Source organism: Rhinolophus sinicus, chromosome 8 (assembly GCF_057876585.1).
Source record: "Rhinolophus sinicus isolate RSI-liver-muscle chromosome 8, RSI-T2T, whole genome shotgun sequence".
Lineage (NCBI taxonomy): Eukaryota > Metazoa > Chordata > Mammalia > Chiroptera > Rhinolophidae > Rhinolophus > Rhinolophus sinicus.
In genome coordinates, this window is record NC_142508.1 from 42380735 (window position 1) to 42403421 (window position 22687).

The 22687-nt window shown below is 56.1% G+C and overlaps 1 protein-coding gene across 1 annotated transcript in view; it reads right to left on the minus strand.

Annotated features, from left to right (window-relative positions):
* Nucleotides 1–22687, minus strand: part of MEGF8 (multiple EGF like domains 8) — a 38213-nt gene that overhangs the window by 7989 nt on the left and 7537 nt on the right. Inside the window, exons 6-34 of the mRNA XM_019713724.3 lie at nucleotides 21995–22410; nucleotides 21431–21576; nucleotides 21182–21304; nucleotides 19116–19270; nucleotides 18667–18786; nucleotides 18154–18298; nucleotides 17909–18072; nucleotides 15565–15765; nucleotides 14993–15193; nucleotides 14346–14582; nucleotides 13357–13475; nucleotides 13147–13278; nucleotides 12935–13048; nucleotides 12196–12444; nucleotides 11512–11711; nucleotides 10970–11180; nucleotides 10626–10875; nucleotides 9953–10085; nucleotides 8215–8462; nucleotides 8023–8133; nucleotides 7750–7868; nucleotides 7182–7389; nucleotides 6485–6665; nucleotides 5763–5926; nucleotides 4866–5010; nucleotides 3220–3451; nucleotides 1906–2029; nucleotides 1568–1781; nucleotides 682–896 (exon numbers count right to left, since the gene is read on the minus strand). Coding sequence (XP_019569283.3) covers nucleotides 682–896; nucleotides 1568–1781; nucleotides 1906–2029; nucleotides 3220–3451; nucleotides 4866–5010; nucleotides 5763–5926; nucleotides 6485–6665; nucleotides 7182–7389; nucleotides 7750–7868; nucleotides 8023–8133; nucleotides 8215–8462; nucleotides 9953–10085; nucleotides 10626–10875; nucleotides 10970–11180; nucleotides 11512–11711; nucleotides 12196–12444; nucleotides 12935–13048; nucleotides 13147–13278; nucleotides 13357–13475; nucleotides 14346–14582; nucleotides 14993–15193; nucleotides 15565–15765; nucleotides 17909–18072; nucleotides 18154–18298; nucleotides 18667–18786; nucleotides 19116–19270; nucleotides 21182–21304; nucleotides 21431–21576; nucleotides 21995–22410 — 5277 coding nt within the window. The remainder of the gene's footprint in view (nucleotides 1–681; nucleotides 897–1567; nucleotides 1782–1905; nucleotides 2030–3219; nucleotides 3452–4865; nucleotides 5011–5762; nucleotides 5927–6484; nucleotides 6666–7181; nucleotides 7390–7749; nucleotides 7869–8022; nucleotides 8134–8214; nucleotides 8463–9952; nucleotides 10086–10625; nucleotides 10876–10969; nucleotides 11181–11511; nucleotides 11712–12195; nucleotides 12445–12934; nucleotides 13049–13146; nucleotides 13279–13356; nucleotides 13476–14345; nucleotides 14583–14992; nucleotides 15194–15564; nucleotides 15766–17908; nucleotides 18073–18153; nucleotides 18299–18666; nucleotides 18787–19115; nucleotides 19271–21181; nucleotides 21305–21430; nucleotides 21577–21994; nucleotides 22411–22687) is intronic.

Here is a 22687-nt window from a genome sequence, read left to right on the forward strand (position 1 = left end):
CTGCCCCACCAGCTATGTCTCCTTGGACAAAGGCTGGACACCTAACTTGTGAGCTGAGCTGAAGTCTTCCCTTGAGAATGTGAGTGAAGTGACAAACAGGTGACTAGTCTCTGGAATTAGAAAGCCACCTAGACCAAGGGTCAAGGGCTGCCATTGTAGGCAATGTGTGTTGATGATCAAGTTGAGAGAAACAGGAGGATGGAAACGTGCAAAGAACAGCTGAGATTAAAGACCATGTGGCCTGAGAACCTCAGCGCAACAGTGCTTCCTGTCCTCAGATTCCATCAAATACCCCCAGTTCCTTATAATAAAACCAGCTCCAGTGGGTTTCTGTTTCCTACAACCAAGAGTTCTAAAAGCAGAGAGAGAAAGAGATGGAGGAGGGAGGAGTCATGGAAGGATGGGGCGGAGAGAGCATGAACGAGAGCTGGAGACACACAGGGCTGCGGCGTTTGGAGGTGGCACAGAGTGTGGCGAAAAGACACACCAGGGAGACTCACAAGGCAAGGAGGGAAGAAAGAGTTGCTGGGAGGAGAGAAGAGAAAGTAGGAGCAAAGCAAAAGCGTGATGGTGGCACCAGAGCTAGGGAGATGGAGGAGGAAGTAGGACAGAGGAGGAGGTGGTGGAGAAAGTCAGTGTGGAGCAGACAGGGACACTGGGACCCCCAGCCGTGTGCAGTACCTGTTGGAGGCTGCTGCTCCAGACACAGTGCTGCCAGCCCCCATCCGCACCCTTGGAGTCCAGGCAGGAGGTGCAGTTGGGCAGGAGATGACAGGGGGTGGGGCAGGGCAGTGGGGGCGATGATTCCACTGGCATTGGGGACACATTCAGCAGAGAGTGGCTGAAGCACGTCCAGTCATAGGTAGGCTGCACTGAGAGGATGCGGCGGGTCTCTCCTGGGATTGTGGGCACAGTGATTAGAACTGGGTCTGGGCCCCCAGCCCCTCTTCCCTCAGACCCAGGAGCCCAGGCCCCCAGCCCCTCCTCCCTCAGACCCAGGAGTCCAGGCCCCCAGCCCCTCCTCCCTCAGACCCAGAAGCCCAGGCCCCCAGCCCCTCCTCCCTCAGACCCAGAAGCCCAGGCCCCCAGCCCCTCCTCCCTCAGACCCAGGAGCCCAGGCCCCCAGCCCCTCCTCCCTCAGACCCAGGAGCCCAGGCCCCCAGCCCCTCCTCCCTCAGACCCAGAAGCCCAGGCCCCCAGCCCCTCTTCCCTCAGACCCAGAAGCCCAGGCCCCCAGCCCCTCCTCCCTCAGACCCAGGAGCCCAGGCCCCCAGCCCCTCCTCCCTCAGACCCAGGAGCCCAGGCCCCCAGCCCCTCCTCCCTCAGACCCAGGAGTCCAGGCCCCCAGCCCCTCCTCCCTCAGACCCAGGAGTCCAGGCCCCCAGCCCCTCCTCCCTCAGACCCAGGAGTCCAGGCCCCCAGCCCCTCTTCCCTCAGACCCAGGAGTCCAGGCCCCCAGCCCCTCTTCCCTCAGACCCAGAAGCCCAGGCCCCCAGCCCCTCCTCCCTCACACCCAGGAGCCCAGGCCCCCAAACTGTCCTCTGAGAGACCAAGCGTTGCTCCTCACCTGTCCTCTTAAACTGCCGCGTCCACATGCACTTGCCCTCCCTGGTGCACTGCTCGCAATCGGCAGCCCCACACGCAGCCTCCGAGCAGTTTCCTGCCCAGAAGACCTCTCTCTGATTGATCCGACAATCATTCTCTGAGGTGCAGGACCCGTTGCGCCCGATGCAGGCGCCCTCGGGACAGTTGGTACACCACTTACAACGGGGGACAGATGCCTGGTGGGAAAGACAGGCTCTGTGGGGTCCTCAGGGCCCCCAGCACACCTCCTGGCCCAGCTCCTCCCACCCAGTCACAGCTGAAGAGCGCAGTGGTTCCCGAGCCCCACCTCACACCACTCACCTCTCCATCTCCAGGCTGCAGGGTCCGGGGATGGCGGGCCAGGCACTCACTGCAGGTCCGGAGACGTCGACATTCCTCAGGGGAGCGAGGCATTGGGGAGCATGGGGGGACCCCACAGCCCAGCCTGCAGAAGCACGAGGCCTGGCTCATCACACCCAGCCAGGCCCCATCCTTCCTCCTCCCACCTTCGCCTCTTCCTGGTGCCTCCTGGACACCTTCCTGCAGACCCCCATGTGTGTCCCAAACTGGACTCAGCACAGGATTCACGAACCTGCTCCTCCCCCATCCCACTTGGTGATGGTCCCATATCCACAGGGCAGAGACACAGGACAATACGCCATATCCCCTACCCCTCCAGCGACTGAGGCCTTCAGCCTCCCGAATTTCTCCCTGACTGTGCCCCCTCTCCACCTCTGCAGCCCTTTGCCCAATTCAGGCCTCTTCCTCTCGCCCTGGCTTCCTCTTTGGTCTCTACCCATTGCCTCCCCTTGCCACTCCTCCCTCACAACAGCTCTAGGCCCTTCTGCCCAGGCCTGCCCCTGCCCACTCCTGCGCAAACCTTTGTGGCTCCCCGTCACTCACAGCCGAGAGCCACAATCACTTATCCCAAACCCTTGAAGGCCCACATGCTTCAGAACTTTCCAAATTTTAGAAAAGCAGTGGGTATACCCACTGTTACTTAACACCCCTAGTAGAGTCTGGGGGTGCACCCCATAAATCAAACCCTTTAGTATTTCTGTACTAAACATGGTGACACATTTAATGGGACAAATAAAGCCATTAGTACCTCACATCACCTCAGGACAATCATGCAACCAAATTGAGTCTGTGCTAAACCTAGGACAGCACTTTCAGTTTCCTGAGATGAGCAGCTTCCCAAACTACAGATGAGGGGTCTGTGAACCTTGACAGAGCCCAGAACCTTGGCCAGGCACTAGAAGCCCTTCCTGAGCTGACCTCATCCAACTTTCCAGTCTCGTTTTCCCCAAACTCAGAAGATCTCTCAAATATACCAGGCGCAGCTCCATTTCCAAACCTTTCCTGATGTAAAGTCTCCTGCTCATTTAGGGCCCAGTTCAGACCCAGCTCCTCCAGAAAGCATTCGTGGATGATTCTCCAGCCCACAAGCAGGGCTTCCCCTTTGGGGGCCCCCAGCCCATCCATGTCTGTGATGAACGGGCCATTTTCCCATATGAGTTGTATCTTGATCAGACAGTACCCTCCCGAGGCCTCCCCCAGCTTGGCCGAACACAGAACCTACTCGGAAGGGCACCAGTATCTCCCTCCCCTGCAGCTGTCAGTCAACATCGTTACCTGTGGGCCTGGGCCCCAGACAAGCAGGCCCCATGGCACCAGCTGCAGGCCCCAGACTGGTTACAAGCTTCAGGTGAGGGCAGCAGGCGACAGGGGTCAGCGGGCAGGGTCAAGGCCAGCAGGCGGCCCAGGGCCACTCCCCCGAAGCCCCCAGAGATGTATAGGCGGTCCCCTACTGCTGCCACAGCGTGGGCCACAGACTCCTCCATTGGGGGCCCCACAGAGGCCTGACCTGGGGAAAGACGGCAGTGTTCAGAAAGAGAGCAGACAGGAGACCCACACAAAGAGGCCAGTAAGAGGCCAGTCAGAGAGCAACCTGAGTGGAGAGATGTCTGGAGAGCAGAGCCAGAAACGGCAGGACAGAGAGAAATAAGGCCAGACAGGGCCTGAGACACTAGATAGCAAAACAAAACAAAAGAGGGGGAGAGAGACACCAACAGAGAAAAAAAGGAAGGAAGAGTGAAATTAAGAATGGAGACAAATGTTGTAGTATTAAGCCCTCACATCTATTGTGGGTTTTTTTCCTCTTTGTGATGCAGGTGCCTGGCTTAAGCTTTGACTGCGGAGGCATCCATTTCAAAGAGGCACTTGCTTCAAGGATGAATGTCGCCAAAAAACCCAGGGCCAGCCACCTCCCGCCACGGAGGCGCCTTTGTTTTAGAGATCTTGGTTGATTTCAGTAACAGGCCTTTTGGGCTAGTTTGCTTTCTCTTCCTTTTCAAATCCCTGCTCATACATTTTAAAGTCACCAGTAAAGAGTGAGACCTTGAAACCTTAGGCTCCCACCCTCAACCCCAAGAAAAGCAGCACCCCAGGCCTGTGCAGTCTCCCTCTCTACCCGTGACCTCACCATGTGGCCCACAGCCAGGCGCGCTCTGTAGTTTCCAGGTCTTGTAAGTAATGAACCTGTATCTTTTCCAAGTTTCCTGACAGTTATTGCTAAAGGGTGTCTTGCAATCATAATAAGAACGAGGAGAGCTGGTCCAGTCACAACACTGATTATTGACAGGCTGAGATTGTCACACAACGAACGTTTTGGAACCAGAGAGAAGTGGTGGTTGCACAACATTATGAAGGGACAAAATGCTGCTGAATTGTTAATGTTACGTTATGTGACTTTCACCTCAATGTTTTAAATCCTAAAAAACCAAAGTCATAGAGTGGTGGAAAAAACTAGATTAAGAGAAAAAGGGAATTAGAGACAGAGAGTTAGAGAGAGAAGCAAAAAGAAAAGGAGACAGGCCCAGGAAACATACACAGTCAGTCGCTTACAAGGTTATGTGAAATAAAAAGGCAAGACACAAACCTCTGTCGAGCCTATAAATAGGAGAGACTGGAAACAGCCCACATGTAATAGTGGTTGTCTCTAGAGAGTGGGATTACGGGGATTTTTTTCTTCCTATTTCACAAATTACATACAATGAATATTATTACTTTTATAATCAGGTTTTTAACATTTTTAAACAAAATTTTTAATAAAAAAATAAACTTTTTGAAGAGAAAAGAAAAAGGAGGGCATCCCCATGGGTGCTCAGATAGCATGAAGGGGACAGCAGGAGCTTTGCCGGTGGGTCTAAAGGGGCCCAACTGACTCTGAATGAGAGGGGGTCCCACGACAGGGCTCCCAGGGACAGCAATGGACTTACGGGTGAGGTCAGGCAGGAGCCAGGCGTTGCAGTTGACTTGGTAGAGTAGCACATCGCTGCTGAACTCATCAGGGTCCGAGCGCCCCCCAAGGACCACCATGGTGTCCCCTAGCAGAGCTGAGGCATGGAAAAGTCGGGGGTGGGGCTGTTGGGGAGACAGGTGGTGAGATGGCCTGTCAAGGCCCACAGTCCTCTCCTCACTCTCTCAGCTCACCTGCCACCCCAAATATCCTTGTACCCCAGCCCCCCACCAGCACATCCCATCCTATCTTTCCTCAGATCTTATCTCCTTCCTCTAGGAAACCTCCCTCATTCCTTAGAGCAGACCCCAGAACAATCTCTTTCCCCCTGAACCCCTACATCCTCAGGAACCTAGCCTGGACTGCTTAGGAAGAACCCCACATTCTCCTGTGGCTGGGCTGGGGGTGTCTGCAGTGAGGCTTGGGTCTCTTACTTTCACTTCCCTCAGTCCGGCCCCATAAAGAGCTTGGAAAAATGCTGGTGGACAGAAAATCCAATTGTCTCTGACCAGCACATCTGAGGTTTCGCCATCTCCCACACCCTCTCCTTTGGCCCTGAAGGCAGGAAGCACAAGCACCCTCAATCCCCATTTATAGATGCGGGGGGCCAGAAACAGGAGCTGGGCCTGCCAGGGCTGCACCAAAAGTGGGGTGCAGCTGGGGCAGAACCCAGGCCTCTGACTTCCTGGGCGAGGAATCTTTCCTCCAAGCCAGGGATAGAAGAAGGGAACACTTGGGGTACTCTTAAGTTTAGTTTAGGGGACTGGAAAGGAGGGGAAGTAGGAATCCAGGGTTGAGCAGTCCCTGGGTCACTGGTATGGGGGGCCCCTCCCTCTTCCATGCCCTACATCCATCTGTCTAGACTTCCTTTCCTGACCTTTGCCCCCTGAGAAGGGGCCAGAAGACTCCAGGTGCGGTCAGGACAGTGCAGGGAGTAGAGCTCAGGGGATGGGGCTGCCAGCTCCACGTGGAAACGGAAACCCCCAAACACGTAGAGGGAGTCGGTGGCCTCGTGGTATACCGCAGAATGACCATAGAGACCTGGCAGGGTTGGGGGGCAGAGTGAGCAAAGACACTGGGCAAGAGCTGGTGATCAAGAACTTGCCCGCCTTCCTGGGCTCCCCTTCTTGTGACCACAACATCCTCCCAGGCCCTGAGGCCAGACCTAGGATCCCAACCCCTCCCTCTCCCGTCAGTTCAAAGGACAATCTTAATAGAGACTCAGGGAAAGAGAAGAGAGGGAGATGCCGTGGCCAGAATATCCTGGGGACAGTGACCAAAAAAATGTAGATGAGGTAGAGAAAGAATACCTGAGGGGTGGTGATCTAGGCCCTGGGGGAGGGAGATGGTGACCCACTGCTACTGGGCAGGAGGTGGGCAGCTTATCATGGAGTCTGGGAGGGGTAAATAGAGAAACTGAACTTCTCAAGAGATGGTTCCCTGAGAATCTGGGTGGGGGTTGGGGGAAGACATGGAGATAACAAGATATGGGGGGGGGCAATGACCATAGAGTACTGGAGTGAATAGAGAGCCTACATGAAGCCCTGGACGGTGGGACAGTCAAAGGTGCTGTGGCCTCCTTTCCCCAGCCCCACCCACCTGTGGGGGGTGTCCCACTCTGAGCTCCGGATACCCAGGTGCCGGTTGCTAGCTGGTACTCGAGCAGCTGCTGGTTGAAGCCATTTTCAGGGGAGTAACCACCCACCAGGAACAGAGACAGGCCTCGGCGGGCGGTAAGAGTATGACCAGCAACGGCTGGAAGTTCCACAGTCTGAGGGGCCTGACGGACAGAGGGCGGAGGTCACAGGTGGCCAGAGGTCAGGGGTCATCTTATGGATAGAAGCAAGACTCAGAGTTCCCACACTCGCCTTGCACCACTCAGGAGGTAGTGAGCTGCCCAGAACTGGTCAGACCCTAGACCTTCCAACCAGCCCTGTCTCGCAGGCTTGCAGTAGACCTCCTGCCATTTCTGCCTCTCAGTGTCACTTCCTCAGGAGCCACCTGTGTCCCTTTAGGAAGCCCTGCCCCTCGCCTCTCACTCTAGCTGCATAGGGCTGATTGTATCCACGCCACAGGCTGTATCCCAGCCTGGCTAACCAGAGTATTACATCCCTTTGGCCAGAGAATGGCTGGGAAATATAATGTGACCCAGACGGCCAATGAAATTCAATTCTGGGACTTGTGCTAGAGCCTCAGAGAGGAAGCCATTTCCTCTGGGGGCAAAGCTGGCAGAAGCTGCTCTGGCCATCTTTGCCAGAGCCCAGATGTGGGGGTTGGGGGTGGGAGAGATGCTCACCTTCTCCTGCCGCCACTGCAGGGTGGTGAGGTTGAGGACCCAGAAGTCTCGGGTGACGCCCCCAGCTGTGAGCCCCCCCAGCAGGTACATGGCACCACGGCCAGCGGGCACATAGGCAGCCGCGTGGAAGGAGCGGGGTGAGGGACCTGGGCCCCCGTCCTCGGCTCCTGCCAGCATCTGTGTCCACCGCCGCTCACTCACTGAGTACCTGGGGCCGAGATGCAAATAAGCAGCCTCACTGTCCAGTCATCCCAACATCCCCTGGGGTGACCCCTTCACAGGTATCCCAGCATTCCTTGAGGTGACCCCCGACAGGTCTCCCAACATCCCCTAGGGTGACCTTCCTACAACAATCACCTTACTATACCCTGGGGTAGCACCATCCAAAAAGTATCCCACCCCTGCGGTAAAACTCCTATGACAAGTGTCCCAGCAACCTTTGGGGTGTCCTTCATCTGTAAAGGTTTGCCTGCAGCCCCCTGAGAGGACTCTTGTGTGACAGACATCTCAGCATCCCGAGGTGACCTTCTCTTATTTAGGTATCCCACCTCCCCAGGGCAGTCCTCACCTGTACAGGTTTCCCAGCAGTCCCTGGGGCAGGCCTAGGCCCCCAAACATCCACAAGGTGGCATCAGGCCCCTCCACCATGGTGTGCCCCAGGCGATGCAGGAAGCGGCTAGCAGTGTCCTGGGAGTGGGGATAAAGAAGTGAAGGGTCAGGCTAAGGTCATGACAAAGTGTCAGGCTCAGTATAGGGTCTGGGGGGTGGTCCCAGGAGTGGAGGAGAGAGAATGATCCCGGCGGTGTGGCACCTCCCCAGACAGTAGGTAGCCACAACTCACAGCTGAGAGGCGGCTATCCATGAGGGTTTCCCAGACCAGCTGTCCACCGCCCAGCTTCGTGGCACAGTCGGAGCCCCCGAAGCCCTCAGCACAGATGCACACGCCCAGGCTCTGGGGGACAACAGAAGGAGGCTCAGAAGGAACCCTGAGCAACACTCATGTCCCACCTGGCTTGACCTGTCCCACCTGTACCTGGTTACAGGTCCCTGCCCCATTGTGGGCGTTGCAGTTTTCAGGACACAGAGCCATGCGGCAGTGTGGGCCAGCCCAGCCCTGGGGACAGCGGCAGAGTCCAGCACCTGCATCCCCATCATGGGGCACACACTCCTGGGGGACAGGGCAGCTCCCAGGGCCCCCTGACCCGCAGCGGGCAGAGCCCACCGAGGCATTGAAGCCCCAGGACGAGGAGCCGTTGGCCTCCCAGTGCAGCACGAGCAGCCCTGTGGGGGAGAGGCCAGAAACATGTAGCAAGGTCCCAGTGCAGGCGCTGCTCCATCCCAGGTTTTGAGAAGCCCCCATGTAATTGGGTAGGGAAGCAAGGTACCTCGGTCATCCACGATCACTGCCATGATTTACTGTCCTGCACACCACACACACTCTCCTTCATCAGCCCATCAAGTTCCATTGGTTTTAAAACCTCAAACTCTCATATTCACCCATCTGGCCTAGCCACCAGCACCAGTTCCCCCACCCCACCCCCACCACTGGTTTTCCTGGGTCCCCTACACTCTGCCTTTTATAGCAGCCCATGAATCTGATCCTGTCACTCACAACCTCCAAACCTTCCATAGCTCCCTCCTGCTCTTATGTAAAACCAAGTCTCCTTAGAAAGTAGACTGGGTAGAACGCACGGGAATTAATGATATGTAAAACACTGCCTCCGTACAGTTATATTTCTTAAACAGGAAAGCCCTACAGGCCCTCTGACATCATCACCTCCCATTCTCCGGCCCTCGGCTCCAGCACCACCTCCCCTGCCCGCTTCTCAGGGCCAGGGCACCTGCTATTCCTCCTCCTGGAGAAGTCACCCTCGCCCACACCGCCCCCTTCAGGCCTCAAGTGAAACTTCACCTCTGCACAGAAGCCCTCACGACTCCCCAGACAGGCCAGGCGCCCACTCTCTTCCACTTCCTTATGTCCCTCACTACTCTGAGCCTTTTTGTTCGCCGCCCCCACCACACACACACTGTAGCACCTTTGCTACATGCAGACAGCACCTTTGTCCCCTGTTCACTGCTGCACCTCCAGAATCTAGCGCAGGCCTGGCTCACTGCAGGTGCTAAGTAAACACTTACCGAGTGAAATGAAACGAGGGCCCCTCAACTGCAAGGGGTCTACAGTCCACCAGCTACAATTCTGCCCTCTCTCCAAGCTTGGAGCCGCTCTGATTGACAGCATTTCCAACCCTCGGCCCTTCAATCGCCATGGATAACAAATTATTTCTAGTGAATCTCCATGGGACTAAGCTGGGTTTCTCTCAGCCCCACTGATGTTTGGGGCCTAGAGAACGCTGGCTGTGAAGGCTCCTGTCCCCTGTAGGAGCAGCACCTCTGGCCCCACCAGGAGATGCCAGTAGCACCCCCATCATGACAACCAGACCATCTCCAGACATTGCCAAATGTCCCAAGGGTATGATGAGCCCTGGCTGAGAACCATGGACTGAGGGGACGCTCAGGGACCCTCACACCAGCCCCATTCTGTGTGCCCCAGCATGTCTTGCTCGGCCCTACTCTCCAGAGGCAGCCAGCGCAATCCTCTCTACTTGCTTCTCAGCTGAAGAAACTGAGGCCCAGAGGTGGCGAGGGACTGTATCACCCAGCAAGTCCGTGGCAGAGTTGGGCCGGGTCTTGAGCCCACCTCAGTTGGCAAGGTGCAGGGTCAAGGGATACACAGCACAGGACAGAGCCCCCCCCCCCCCCAGTCCCCATACCAGACAGGGCCTGCACAGTGAGGGGTCTGTCTCGCCGCTGGCCGCAAAAGGCAGCAATGAGGCTACGGTCCGACTGCACGATTCCAGTGTCCAGGAAGCGGGGGAAGCCATCAAAGGCCAGCACATAGCTCAGCTGCAGGGGTACAAAGCGGAGGATTAGGGGTCGATGAGGATGAGAAAGAGGGACGCTTGGGGTCTGGAAGGAGGAGTTTAAGGGGATCGGGCAATGTGAGACGGGGAAACGGGCTGTTTGAACATCCTGGGTAGATTTTCAAACTGGCACGGAGGCTACCATTTCCCTGGTGTGTTGACAGCAGACATGGCTAATCAATCAGGCACTGTCACCTGGAGCCTTTTTCTCAATCCACAGCTCCTGGTGGCCACTATAATTGATCAGAATTGGCACACACAGTGTAAATGTTTGCGATGCCTGGACTGGGGCAAGGGAGTTTGAGGACCTGGGGAACGGAGACTCGGAGTCCAGAAAACAGGAGGTGATCTGGGAACCGGGAAGGTCTGTGGGTGTAGGAATGAAGGGCTGGGGGTCTGAAACAGAAATAGAGTTTGGCGTTTGAAGAATAAAAAAATGGGAACATGGGGGTCTGGGTCTCTCTGAGGAGTCAAAAAGGGTGGGGGAGACATGGGTCCGAGCCCTCGTGCTCTTAGAGCTCACCGTGCAGGGGGTGCTGCTGTCAGGGGAGAAGGTGAGGGTGAGTGGCGGACAGAGCGTCCCCGGGGCACAGGGCTGCAGAACCTCTGTGGCCGAGACGACCCACACGCAATAGGACAGTCCTGGCCCGGCTTTTGCTGCTGCACCACCTGGAGGTAGCAGCCCCCCAACCCGGCGTGAGCCTAGTGCCACTGAGGACACGTTGGTGAGGAGGGCACGACCCCCACACTCCCGGAAGCAGGAGCCACCGGCCCTGAGGAAATGGAGGAGAGCCAGTGTCAGGTCAGGCCCGCCCCATCCCACCTCGCCCCTAAGCCCCCACCCCACGTGGCTGGCCCCTGGCTCACCGGGGGTCCCCGTAGTAGCCGGGGGAGCAAAGCTGGCAGTGGGCACCCTCAGTGTGGTCCTGGCAGAAGCAGAGCCCGCTGAGGTTGTCGCAGTGGCCATGGCGTGGGTCCCCATGCCCGTTGCACTGGCAGGGCCGGCAGCCGCCCGAGCCCGTGGCGTTGCCAAAGCTGCCAGGCCGGCACCGTTCGCAGTGCTCGCCCCACGTCCAGTCTGTGGAGGCCCCAGCAGGCAGGACGCAGAGTCAGGGCCAAGGGCAGGAAGGGGCCTGACCAACTGGCTCAGCTGATCCCTGACCCAACCTGGCTGCTTCAAAGGAGGGTAACCAGCGCCCCGATTGGGGTAATAGCAAGTCCCAAAAGGAGGCCCCATCAACGAGATGGGTGGCACTGAAGCCCGTCTGGGGTCATGAGCAGGCAATGGGGCAGGAGGACCCAGAGCTGGGTGAGGAGACACTGAAGCCCACGTAGAGAAAAAGAAACTGGAGCCCTAATGAAGCTCCCTTGAGGCCAGTCCGGGGGAGTTCGGGAGGAGGGCAGCTCACCCTGGCACTCATCGCAGAAGCCAGGCCCCCGCTTGCGGCAGTGGCTGTGGAAGTTGCAGCCACAATCTCGGGAACAGCGGGGGGCAGGGGGTCCCGGGGCAGGCGTGGGCAGGGGCAGGTCAGATGTCCAGCCCAGGTCACACATGCAGGTGAAGTCAGGGGGGCCACTGCACACACCATGGCCGCAGTCCTCCAGGCACCTGAGGGGCCGTGGCAGGGGTGGGGGAAAAGTCTCCAAGGCAGCCCCCCGTCACCCCACTACACCCCATCATCTCCATGGCAACACCAACACAAGCTATTGCCTGTTCCACTGCCCTGGACTACATTGCTGGCCCTATCTCTAAAGTAACCCCACACACGTGGCAACTCGTCTCTATAGTAACAACACATCACCACTGGTGATCGGTTCTTTGTGAAAACCCTGTTTCAGCTTGGTCCTCCTCCATCTCTACTGCTGAAGACTACAGCCCGCAGTCTGTGAGGGACCTATCTCCACAGTAACTAGTGTTACGTTGGGGACCCTATCACTCTAATGAGGACCTAGTCTGCAAGGTAAAAACCCGACGCTCACTGAGGATACTGTTTCCATAGGAGGGATCTCAGCACCATAATCACTTACTCCCTCCACCTCCAGTGCGCCCAGCCATGGGGCAACATCTCCATGGAAACCCATGCCCCACTCACGTGCGGTTGCAGTATGTGATACCATCGCCTTGGTAGCCCCGCTGGCAGTGACATTCATAGCTGAGGGGCGTGTTCAGGCAGGTTGCCCGCAGGTGGCACCGTGCCAGGCCCAGGCGACACTCATCCACATCTGGACAACGGGCATATGCCCAGCGGGCAGGGAGGGCCACAGACAGCCCCAGACCCTCCCCCACCCACAGGGAACAGTTACCCCCACCCAGGGGCTCTGAGAAGTCCCCCTGGAGGCACCTGGTGGGTGAGAGATTGAAGAAGGGGGTGGGATGAGGGAAGATGATAAAGAAAGAAGAGACAAGGGACAAGAAAACAGTGACAGAGAGAGGAGGCCAATAGAGAGAGAGAAACAGAAATATGAATATGGAGAAAGAAACAGGAGAAATGAAAGAGAGAGAAACCAAGAGAAGTCAGACAAAAAATATTTTAAAAGACAAACAGAAGAGAGACAGAGACAGGACTACAGTGAAAGGGAGAGAAGAGACAGAAACAGAAAGCCAAGGAGAAAGATGACAGAAAACAAGTCACAGAGACAGAGAAAAAGTGGAGAGAAAACAGAAATTGAAATGGAGAGAAAGGGGAAAGGAGAGAAAAAGAGATGATGGTAGGGAATCAGGCAGAGGGGCAGAGAAACAGAGCAGCCGTTAGAATTCGAGCTGTGGAGAGCCCCCCCATCCTGCCTGGCCCCCCCATCCTGCCCGGCCCCCCGCCCCTGTCCAGGCCTCACCGTCCCAGCGTGGGGTTGTCCTCATTGCCACACCAGCCACACTCGTGACTCTGCAGACACTCATGGCAGGTCAGGAAGCCGTCACAGCTACGACACCTCGGCTCTGAGTGCACGCTACAGGGTGACAGGTGACGGGGGAGGGGGTGTCAGAGCCCAGCCCCCTCCACTGGTCTCCACCCAGCCCTCTATGAGCCAGGCCACCAGGATCGCACCTGTCATCCCAGCCTCGGCAGCCACCATGTGGGTACCGGGCCAGGTAGGCAGCGAACAGGAAGCAGGTATGAGTAGACTGGCACCAGGCACACTGGCTGGAGTTGGCCAGGCAGTCATCACAGGTCAGGCGCCTGAGGGTGAGGAGAGGAGCCGGGGTCATGCCAGGGCTGGCCAATACATACCCCCTCCCTGGGCCCACTGGGACTCACTGGCTGCAGAGAGGGGGACATTCCTCCGGGCTCTTCAGGGCACCCCGACCTCGGCCCCGCCGGCTGCACGCTGCGTCCCCTTTGCGGTTGGTGCTCTGATGCCACTCACAGAAGGCGTCCTGGGGGGTTGGAAGAGTAAGAGGCAGCTTGGCCCTCTCCCTTGGCTTCGCAGCGCCCTCCTTTCCTAAACTGCTTCCCCCACAGATCCCTGCAGGTCCCCCTCTTCCCAACTGCCCGAGTCTCAGACTTTCCTCTTCAGCCAAAGACAGCCACGGCTTCTGCCTGCCCAGCACCTACTCTCTTTTTGGGCACTACACCCTTTGTGTGATTGAGGTGGGAATCCAGAGGTGAGCAGGGGGCTACCCCCCCCCCACACACACACACACATATATACACTGCCCTCATCAACTAGTCCCAGGGTCGGTCGGCACAAGACCCAACCACAGCCAGTGAAACGTACTTCTGGGATGTCTGTTGACCTGAGGGGTGACAGTAGGGTAGGGACAGAAAGGTGCTGTCCCCTTGGCTGAGTGGGGGATGAAAGTCCAGAGCGCTGTGGCTCCCTGCTACTCCCAAGGAATGACCATCCACGGAAAACGAGGATGTGCAATGGGGGGAGGGGGATGCCTGACCACGTGGTCCGAACTGCTGGAGGTCCCAGCCTGAAGACCTGCTCTTGGACTCTGCAGCCTAAGCCCATAAATGATCCTCTAGTGAAAAGGCACTGAGTTGGGATTTTGGCCCTTATGACAAGGAAAGTCCCGACTGACTGAAACCCACTCTTCAGCCCCTCTTCTCTGTGCCCCACCTGGCTCTTGCCTGCAAATCAAAGACAATGGCCCCAGCTGTCTCCCCCAACAGCCATCAGCCATCATGCCCCCTCCCCCCGCCAGTTACCCACATCAGCCCTGGGAGGCCCTCCCCCTTTCCTAGTCGCCTGCTTGGGCTGCGTCCATCTCAAGACAGGCCCTTTGTGGCCTGGTGGGCACCTGGGTGCAGGCGTGGCAGTCGCGATGCTCCTCACAGAGTGGGCAGAGGGCGGGCACCAGTACCAGCAGGGACCCACCAGCCCCGTCGTCCCCACAGTGGGCCCCACTCTGGCGCAGGTGGCAGGTGGCGCTCGTCAGGCACCAGCCGCAGCCCTGGTCGGCCAGGCAGCCCAGGCAGGAGGAGTAGGAGGCGCAGGCCGCCGAACGGTAGGGCTCCAGGAAGAAGAAGGAGATCTCCTGGGGGAGGAGGCATAGGAGGTCAGGGGTCCATGTTCTGGGTCAAGGGTCAGGAGCTGAGGTTTGGGGTAGGGGTCAGAGTTTGGAGCTAAAAACTTAAGTCTTTAGAAACAAGGTTGAGAACTCAGGTGTATAGAAAGTCAGGATTTACAACATCAGCAGACCAAAGGGGATGAGGGTTGGAGACAATCTAGAGATTAGAGGTCAAAGTACGGAGGGCAGAAGTCAGGGGCAGCAGGGGCAGGCCAGGAGGAAGTAGAGATGTGGGCAGGGGTCAGAATATGAGAACAGGTCAGAGTCTGGGGTCAGAGAGCGGAGTCTGGAGGGTGCGAGGTGAAGCTGGCATTCAGAGGCCAAGGTGTGTCGTTCAGAAAGCCCAGGGGATCTGAGGCCCAGGCCTGGGTACTCACGCTGCCTCCTGGCACGCCGGTACGGTCCCACAGCAGGGTGAGCTCGCTGTGCCCAGGGCCCGCCGAGCCGTTGAGCTGGCCCCGGATCTCTACTGCGTATTTGTGGCCCCGGCCAGGCAGCGGGAAGAGACGAGCAGACCCTGGGCGCTGTAGCCGCCTCGTCTCCTTCTCCTGCTGAGCCACCCAGCGTCCCACCTCCTCCTGGGGTGGGGGTGAGGACAGAGAAGGACCTCAGCACTTCCCACACCTCCCCAACCCCTGAAGCCCACCTAGCAGCCACCTCCTCCTGGAAAGGACATCTCAGGGTTCCTTAGACCCCCAAGAACCCTCAAGTGCCCCCAAATCCACCAGCAACCTTCCTCCTCCTCAGGGAAGTCTGACTTCATAACACAGACCTTCCCTACCTGCTTCAAAATTCCCCCCAAATTGTGTTCACAACTGAAAACCCCAGGGCCCTCCCCTCACAAATGATACATCTCCTGCTTCTGATTTCTCCTCAGTCCTCCCTGCACACATAACCCAGCCCCCGTCTGAACCATAAACAGTCCGCTGGGTGTCCCAAGCACCCTCACCATGTTCTCTGTGTCGGGGCCACGGGCCATCCTGGCCAGGACATGCAGGCGCTGGGCCCGGGCCCACACGGCCACGTCCTCGGCCCCTGGCCCGCCGGGCCCTCCCGGCAGCAGTGGGTGGATGAAGCCACGGTAGACTAGGGATACGTCGGTCTCTGGACTGGGTGTCAGAGTGATGGTTGTGCTGCGGACAATCAAGACCTGTGCCAGCCAGGGAGGGGGTGTCCGTGAGTGCATCTCTGAATGGCGCACAGTGCCCGCACTCCTCAATCACTCTGGGAGAAGAGTCGGACGCCAACTCAATCAATGGATAACACGGTCCCAGGGCCCACTCATCCCCACCTCTCCTTAAACTTCAGAGTCCTCTTCCCCAGTGCCCCACCTCTCCACCTAAGCCCTCGGGAGTCCAGATCAAAATTTAAAAAAAATTTTAAAATTTAAAAATCCCGGGCTGGCCCGGTGGCTCAGGAGGTTAGAGCTCCGTGCTCCTAACTCCGAAGGCTGCCGGTTCGACTCCCACATGGGCCAGTGGGCTCTCAACCACAAGGTTGCCAGTTCAATTCCTCGACTCCCACAAGGGATGGTGGGCAGCGCCCCCTGCAACTAAAAATTGAACACGGCACCTTGAGCTGAGCTGCCACTGAGCTCCAGGATGGCTCAGTTGGTTGGAGCGTGTCCTCTCAACCACAAGGTTGCCAGTTCGACTCCCACAAGGGATGGTGGGCTGTGCCCCCTGCAACTAGCAACGGCAACCGGACCTGGAGCTGAGCTGCGCCCTCCACAACTAAGACTGAAGGAACAACAACTTGAAGCTGAACAGAACCCTCCACAACTAAGATTGAAAGGACAACAACTTGACTTGGAGAAAAGTCCTGGAAGTGCACACTGTTCCCCAATAAAGTCCTGTTCCCCTTCCCCAATACAATCTTTAAAAAAAAAAAAAATCTCTTAACTACAAGGTTTGGAGAACGTCCAGGTTAGTGAACACATCCATGTGCCAGGAGGGCACCACACCCCAGCTCCATGGGAATGAAAGCTCCTGTGCTCAGGACCCTTCTGGACCTCACTCTATGTATCATGTTCTCTGTTATATAATTAACCAGTACGTAAGTGTTTTTTAAAAAGAGCCCAGATCCAACATTCAAAGTGACAGGTATATGACATGATCTATTGCTAGTAGGTGTTTTTGCAACTGCAAATAAATGGAACAACCCAAGCGTTCATCATGGGAGACTGTTTAAATAAACTACAGTACTATAGCATTAGAAATAAGTGGAATATTATACAGCTGTGAAAAAATGAGGGTGTTTCTTAAGTTCTCTTATGGGAAGGTTGCTGGGATGTAAGTGGTAGTATACTACTTTTTGTGCAAGAAAGAAAAATGATTAAAAGTCACATCTACTTGCATTGGAATAGGTAGACTCTGGAAGGATATAAGAATGAAATCCAAATAGATCTTCCAGAGCGAGTTAGGGTAGTCTTGAGTTGCAGGGATACAGGATCCAGCTTCCCACACTGAGAGGTAGGGGAGTGGGGTAGATGGGAGAAACCTTTTCACTCGACAACTTTTTACCTCATTTTGATTTTTAAACCATGGGACTATACTATATTACCTATTTTAAAATCAATAAGGAGCTGGTAGCTCTTCAAAAAGTTCAACATATAATTACCACACGACCCAGCAATTCTGCTCCTAGATATATAGCCAAAAGAGTTGAAAACAGGTGTTTAAACAAAAGCTTGTACATGAATGTTCATAGCACCACTATTCACAACAGCAAAAGGGTGGAAACAACCCAAATATTCATCAGCTGATGAATGCATGTAGCATAACCATACAACGTAAGATGATTCGGCCCTAAAAAGGAATGAAGTTTTGACGCATGTGACAACATGGATGAGCCTTGAAAACATGCTAGATGAAAGAAGCCAGTCCCAAAAGGCCACATATTATATGATTCGCTTTATATGACATAAGCAGAGATGGCAAATCCAGAGACAGAAAAAGGTTAGTGGTGGCCAGGGGCCAGGAAGAAGAGAATGGAAAGTGATTATTTAATGGACCGGGGTTTCCTTTGGAGCTGAGGAAAATGGTTTGGAACTAGATAGTGGTGACAGTTGGACAACATTGTGAATGTGCTGAATGTCACTAATGGGAAATTTTATGTTATGTGTCTTTTACCACAATTTTTAAAAATGCTTTTAAATCGGTAAGAAAAATCAGAGGCTTGAATATAAACACTTACAGGGTAAACACAAGAGAGATAAAGATCCATTTGGAAAACAAAAACCCTAGGACCAGCCCTTCAACACTGCACACTAGGTCCCATCCCCAGCTCCCCACCTTATCGGGCTGGGACGCGTTGGGTGGCTGCTGGAAGGTGAGCAGGTGCAGGCCAGGAAGGAAACTCTGGGTGACACAGGCCTCCAGGGATGTAACGAAGACAGGTGCAGGCCCCCACCAGCCCACAGTGCCTGAGATCTGCTCCCCTCGGCAGCGGGCCTGCTCTGTGAGGACAGGAGGGTGGGCGTTGGGGGTCAGTGTGGGGTGCAGAGCTGCCCCCTCCCACATTGCCACTGGTCACTCACCAGGCCGAGGGAGGCAGCTCTCGTTGTGCACGCACCAGCCTAGGGCACCAGGCCCCCGGGGAGGAGCTGCAGGGCCGCTGAATGCAAGGCAGGCCTGGCAGTCACCTAGGAGGCGGCCCAGGCCTAGGCAGCTGGCAGCCGGACACTGCAGGGAAGGAAGGGGACAAGGGTTATTGTTATTGTCCACTGGGGCTTAAGGTATCTGGGAAGGGCTGTGGATTTAGGAGTTTGGGGGTAGAAGGGGTCAGGAAATTGGAGAAGGGAATTGAAAGCTGGGTTAGAATGCAAAAGATCAAGAAGAGAGGGGCTGGGGATCTGGGGACAGATATGTTCAAAAGGATTGCAGAGGGGGTCAAAGTTTAGGGTCAGCAATCAGAAATCAGAGATGCTCAACTTAGGTGTGAAAACAAGCATAAGGAAGGGGGATGTTGGAGGGGGGTAGTCCCTCTCCACTTGCTTTCAGCAGAGGGATACACTGAGGGCTTGTCTCTGTGCTAGGGGACAGTCACTCACCGCCCCAGAGGGGGTCCCAGGAGGCGGTGCAGCTTGGCAGGCCCCCTGACACCAACTGCATTCAGGGTCTCGGGAGCAGACGCTGTGGTCTGTGTACATGGAGCAGTAGTCCAAGTGGTACTGTAGAGAGATGGGGGTGGCGGAGGGGGCTCCTCAGACGGGGGCCTGCTCCCATGTCCCCACTCACTTTGATCATCCCAGGGAACCCTGACTGCTCAGCAGCTGGAGGACCCCCATCCAATCTTCTCCCAGTCCCAAGGACCACTGCCCCTCTGCCCTCAGCCCGAGGGACCTCCATTCCTTCTCCACTGAACCTGGGGGCTGACCTCATTCTCATGGCCCTAAGAACCCCTACCCTTTCTCCCAGGGACCCCCAACTTTCTCCCTCATCTGTGGGAACCATGCTACCTCCTCCCCAACCACCCTTTCCCTATAACCCCAGTGCTCACATCTGGGGCAGGTGCCTGGAACACGAAGGGGGGAACCTTGTAGGCCATCAAGTCCCCGCGGGGCCGGCCACTGTACCCACCAGCCACCAAGAGGACACTGCCACCAAGCACAGCGGCCACATGTGAGTACCGACCGCTGGGAGGCGCTGCTCGGCCTAGGAGAATATAAACCGCAAGGACATAAGACCACGAATGCCCTCCCATCTTCATGGCTCCCCTGCCCAGAGAGCTAACCCTGACTCTCCTATGCCTCAGCCCAGTCTCCTAGCTCCTGCCTCAACCCACCTGCCCAAGGAAACCCTCCTGACCTGCCTGGCCCTGCACCAGCTCTAGTCCTCTCTCCCCTAGGGTTCCCACACCCCTGCCCGTGTCAGCTTTCAAACAGAGCATGATCTTTGGGGTCAGAAAAATTTGGGTTCAAATCCTGGGTATGACACTTACTTGGGTTCAAATCATGAATCAACTGCTGACTAGCTGTGTGGCCTTGGGCAAGAGACTTGACTTCTCTGAGTCTGGGTTTCCTCCTCTATAAATGGAACCATCATCCCGCCCTTGGGGAGCTGTGAGGCAGGCTGCCTGGCTCTCACCTGTTTCTGTTTGCCCAGGCACCAGCCTCCCTTTTGGTGACAGCCTCTGATTTTCCTCTGGAAAACCACCCTCTCCCACTCCCAGTCCACAAGGCTCAAGTTGAGCCGTCCCTGCTTCTGGCAGAAATGGGGCTTTAGCCAAACCTATCAGTTCAGGAATGGGACTCAATTCCTACAATTCTTGGGGAAAAAGGCACTCTCTCCCCTCTGGGCATTTTAAAGGGGTAAAATATAACCCCAGAGCTGCTGGTGGCCACCTACAAAAGGCAAGGCTGCTAGAGAATGAAGTAAACCCAGCTGAGAACTGGAGAGAGAAATGGCTAATACTACCATGTGAGCACCTGGATCCAGCCCAACCTGAAGCCAGGAGTTTTCACTCAAGTGAGCCAAGAAATTCTTTTTGCTTATGCTGGTTGGGTTGGATTCCTGTCACTTACAATCAAGAGTCCTGACTGACAGATCAGTGATTGGTGACTCCCCCACCCTCTTAATAACCTGTATGCTCTGTAAGCACATGGGACTCAGCTCAAGGAATCACAAACTATAGAGGAGGAAGAGGCCTGCAGAAACCTCACACTCTCGCCTGCCCAGTGAAGGGACCTAAAAGAGGGACAGGGACAGGCAGAGGAGCCCTGTATCGGAGGTCTTGCATACCAAGCCTGAGTTTTATCCCTGACGGTCACATCAGGTTCCTTGGGGACCCTTCCTCCTGTCCACCCCTTAAGTGTTAATGTCCCTTCCTTATGCTTGTTTTCTGTCCTTACTCTTCTGTTCAGTGCGGTGCGAGAACAGACAGGCCTCTGGGAAGTCCACAGTCCCCTGAAATGATATGCCCACTTTTTGCATATAAATTTCTTTCTGAGGAGAGGGCCTGTGGCTTTCTTCCAGTTCTGAAAGCAGCCTCTGATCTAATGAGTTTGAAAGGTTCTCCACATCCCCTTCCAGGTGAGTCACCTGGCCCTGCCCAAGGACTCCAGCTGCTAATGGAAAAACAACGTGCTGAGCCCTTCCCTAGGCTGTCTTCACTCTTCATGCATCTTCTCAATTTATTCTCACAACATCCCAGTGGCTTCAGTGTTATTATAATCCCCATTTACAGATGGGGAAATTGAGGCACAGAGCGATTAAATGATGGTTTTTGTACAGATAGTTGTTTGGGGCCAGTCATCCTGGTTCTGCCACTTGCCCATTGTGTGACCATGAAAAAGTTGCTTCTTCATGGGCAGTTCCCTGGGGCAGCTGGAAACTGGCAAAACCTGGATTGGAACCTAGATCTGATGCTGACATAACCGCCTCCCATCTCCATGGCAACAATGCCCTAGTCCTGTCTGTGGTCCAGGCTTGCCTCCTGAACCAGCTCTAACAGGACGTCTTGCTCACCCTTACAAGGACTGCAGTGGCTCCTGTCCAAAACCAGATTCGCTGTGGGGGGTAAATGTGACCGTCAGGAGCCCATCAGGGAATAGAGGGGCCACTCACCCTCAGGGGTTCCTGGTGGGGCAAGCTCAGCCCCTGACACCCACTGATGGCAGCCAAGGTGGTAGAAGAAGATTCCATCTTCATAGCACTTTTCCTCCTGGTAATGGGTGTGCACATTGCCCCCTGGGAAAGTAGGAAAGAGGCATAGCTGGCAAGCCTGGGGGCATGGGGGACACTCACTCAAGGAGCCTCAGCTCATGGTTGGCCAGGGTCCCTGGCAGGCAAGCGGGATCGGGGAAGCCTCCTCACCATAGACCACCATGTAGTTGCCCAGGACACTGGCTGTGTGGAAGGCTCGCTCCCGCGGACCGTGAAGCCCATCCCGGCCCTTCAGCGTTGTCCACACGCGCCGATCCACGTGAAAGAGCTCAGTGGAGTTCACCCGCACAGAGAACCTACAGGGGTGGGGCAGAGGAGGGGTTCAGGGCAGGAGGGGCCCCCTCCCTCCTCTGCGCGATTGAGAGTTGAGTGATCAGCCAGGATTGAGACATGCTGTGACTGGGTTTATGTCCCCTCCCATGGGCAGGACCCAGGTTGGACTCATGTCTGTGTTCCCCCCATAACCTCGCCAGGGTTGGACACCAAACAGAAGATGGTGGGAAGGACAGATGGTGGGAGTGTGTGGAGAAGCAAGTGACCAACTGATTGAATGAAAGATCAGAGGGTGAGTGAGGGAGTGAGTGAGTGAAGGAAGGAAGGAAGGAGCATGACTGCAGGAGTCTATCAGTGGGCAAAGAACAGAAAAGACTAAAGGCCCAGGTGTTGGGCCAGGCCTGGCCCTGCAGGGCAGGGGTTGTGGGGCAGGGCACTCACCGGGCAGTGGAGGGCCGATGTCCACCGTGAACCAGCAGGGCACGAGACGGGGCGTGGAACACCATGGAGTGGCCGGTGGCGGCAGGGGGCCGCCCGCCTGCCGGAATCACCTGCTCCCAATAGCCCCCACTGATACTGTCAAGGTGGAAACGGAAGAGGCCGGAGGAGAAGAGGTCGTGCTGGGTGCGGCCACCTGACACGTAGAGCCAGATGTCGTCCACTAGGGCGGCTGCGTGACCTGCCAGGCCTGGTGGCCCCGAGGAACTGGAAGCAGGTGGTGCCAGGAGCTCCCAGTGGCCCCCGCCCAGGGGGCTAAAGGCCCACACATCGCTAGTGAGGGAGCCATCGGCCAGCTCACCTCCCATCAATACCAAGGAGCCGGCCCAGGCCACAGCCACATGGGAGTGACGGGCAGCCTGTGAGGAAGAGACCAGAAGATAGAGATGGAGAGGGGAACAGATGGGAACACAGAGAATGACAAAGAGAGCCAGACATAGACAAAGAGACGCAGACACTGAGAGAAAGACAAACAAAGGTGAGACAGAGACAGAGAAATGCAAAGAGAAAAGAGACAGACCCAGAAAGACAGACATATGCAAATAAAAACAGTGGGGAGACAGAAACACAGTAAGAGAGATGGAGTCAGAGAGACAGGAATGACACAGAAAAGCAGAGAGAAATAGAGGTACAACC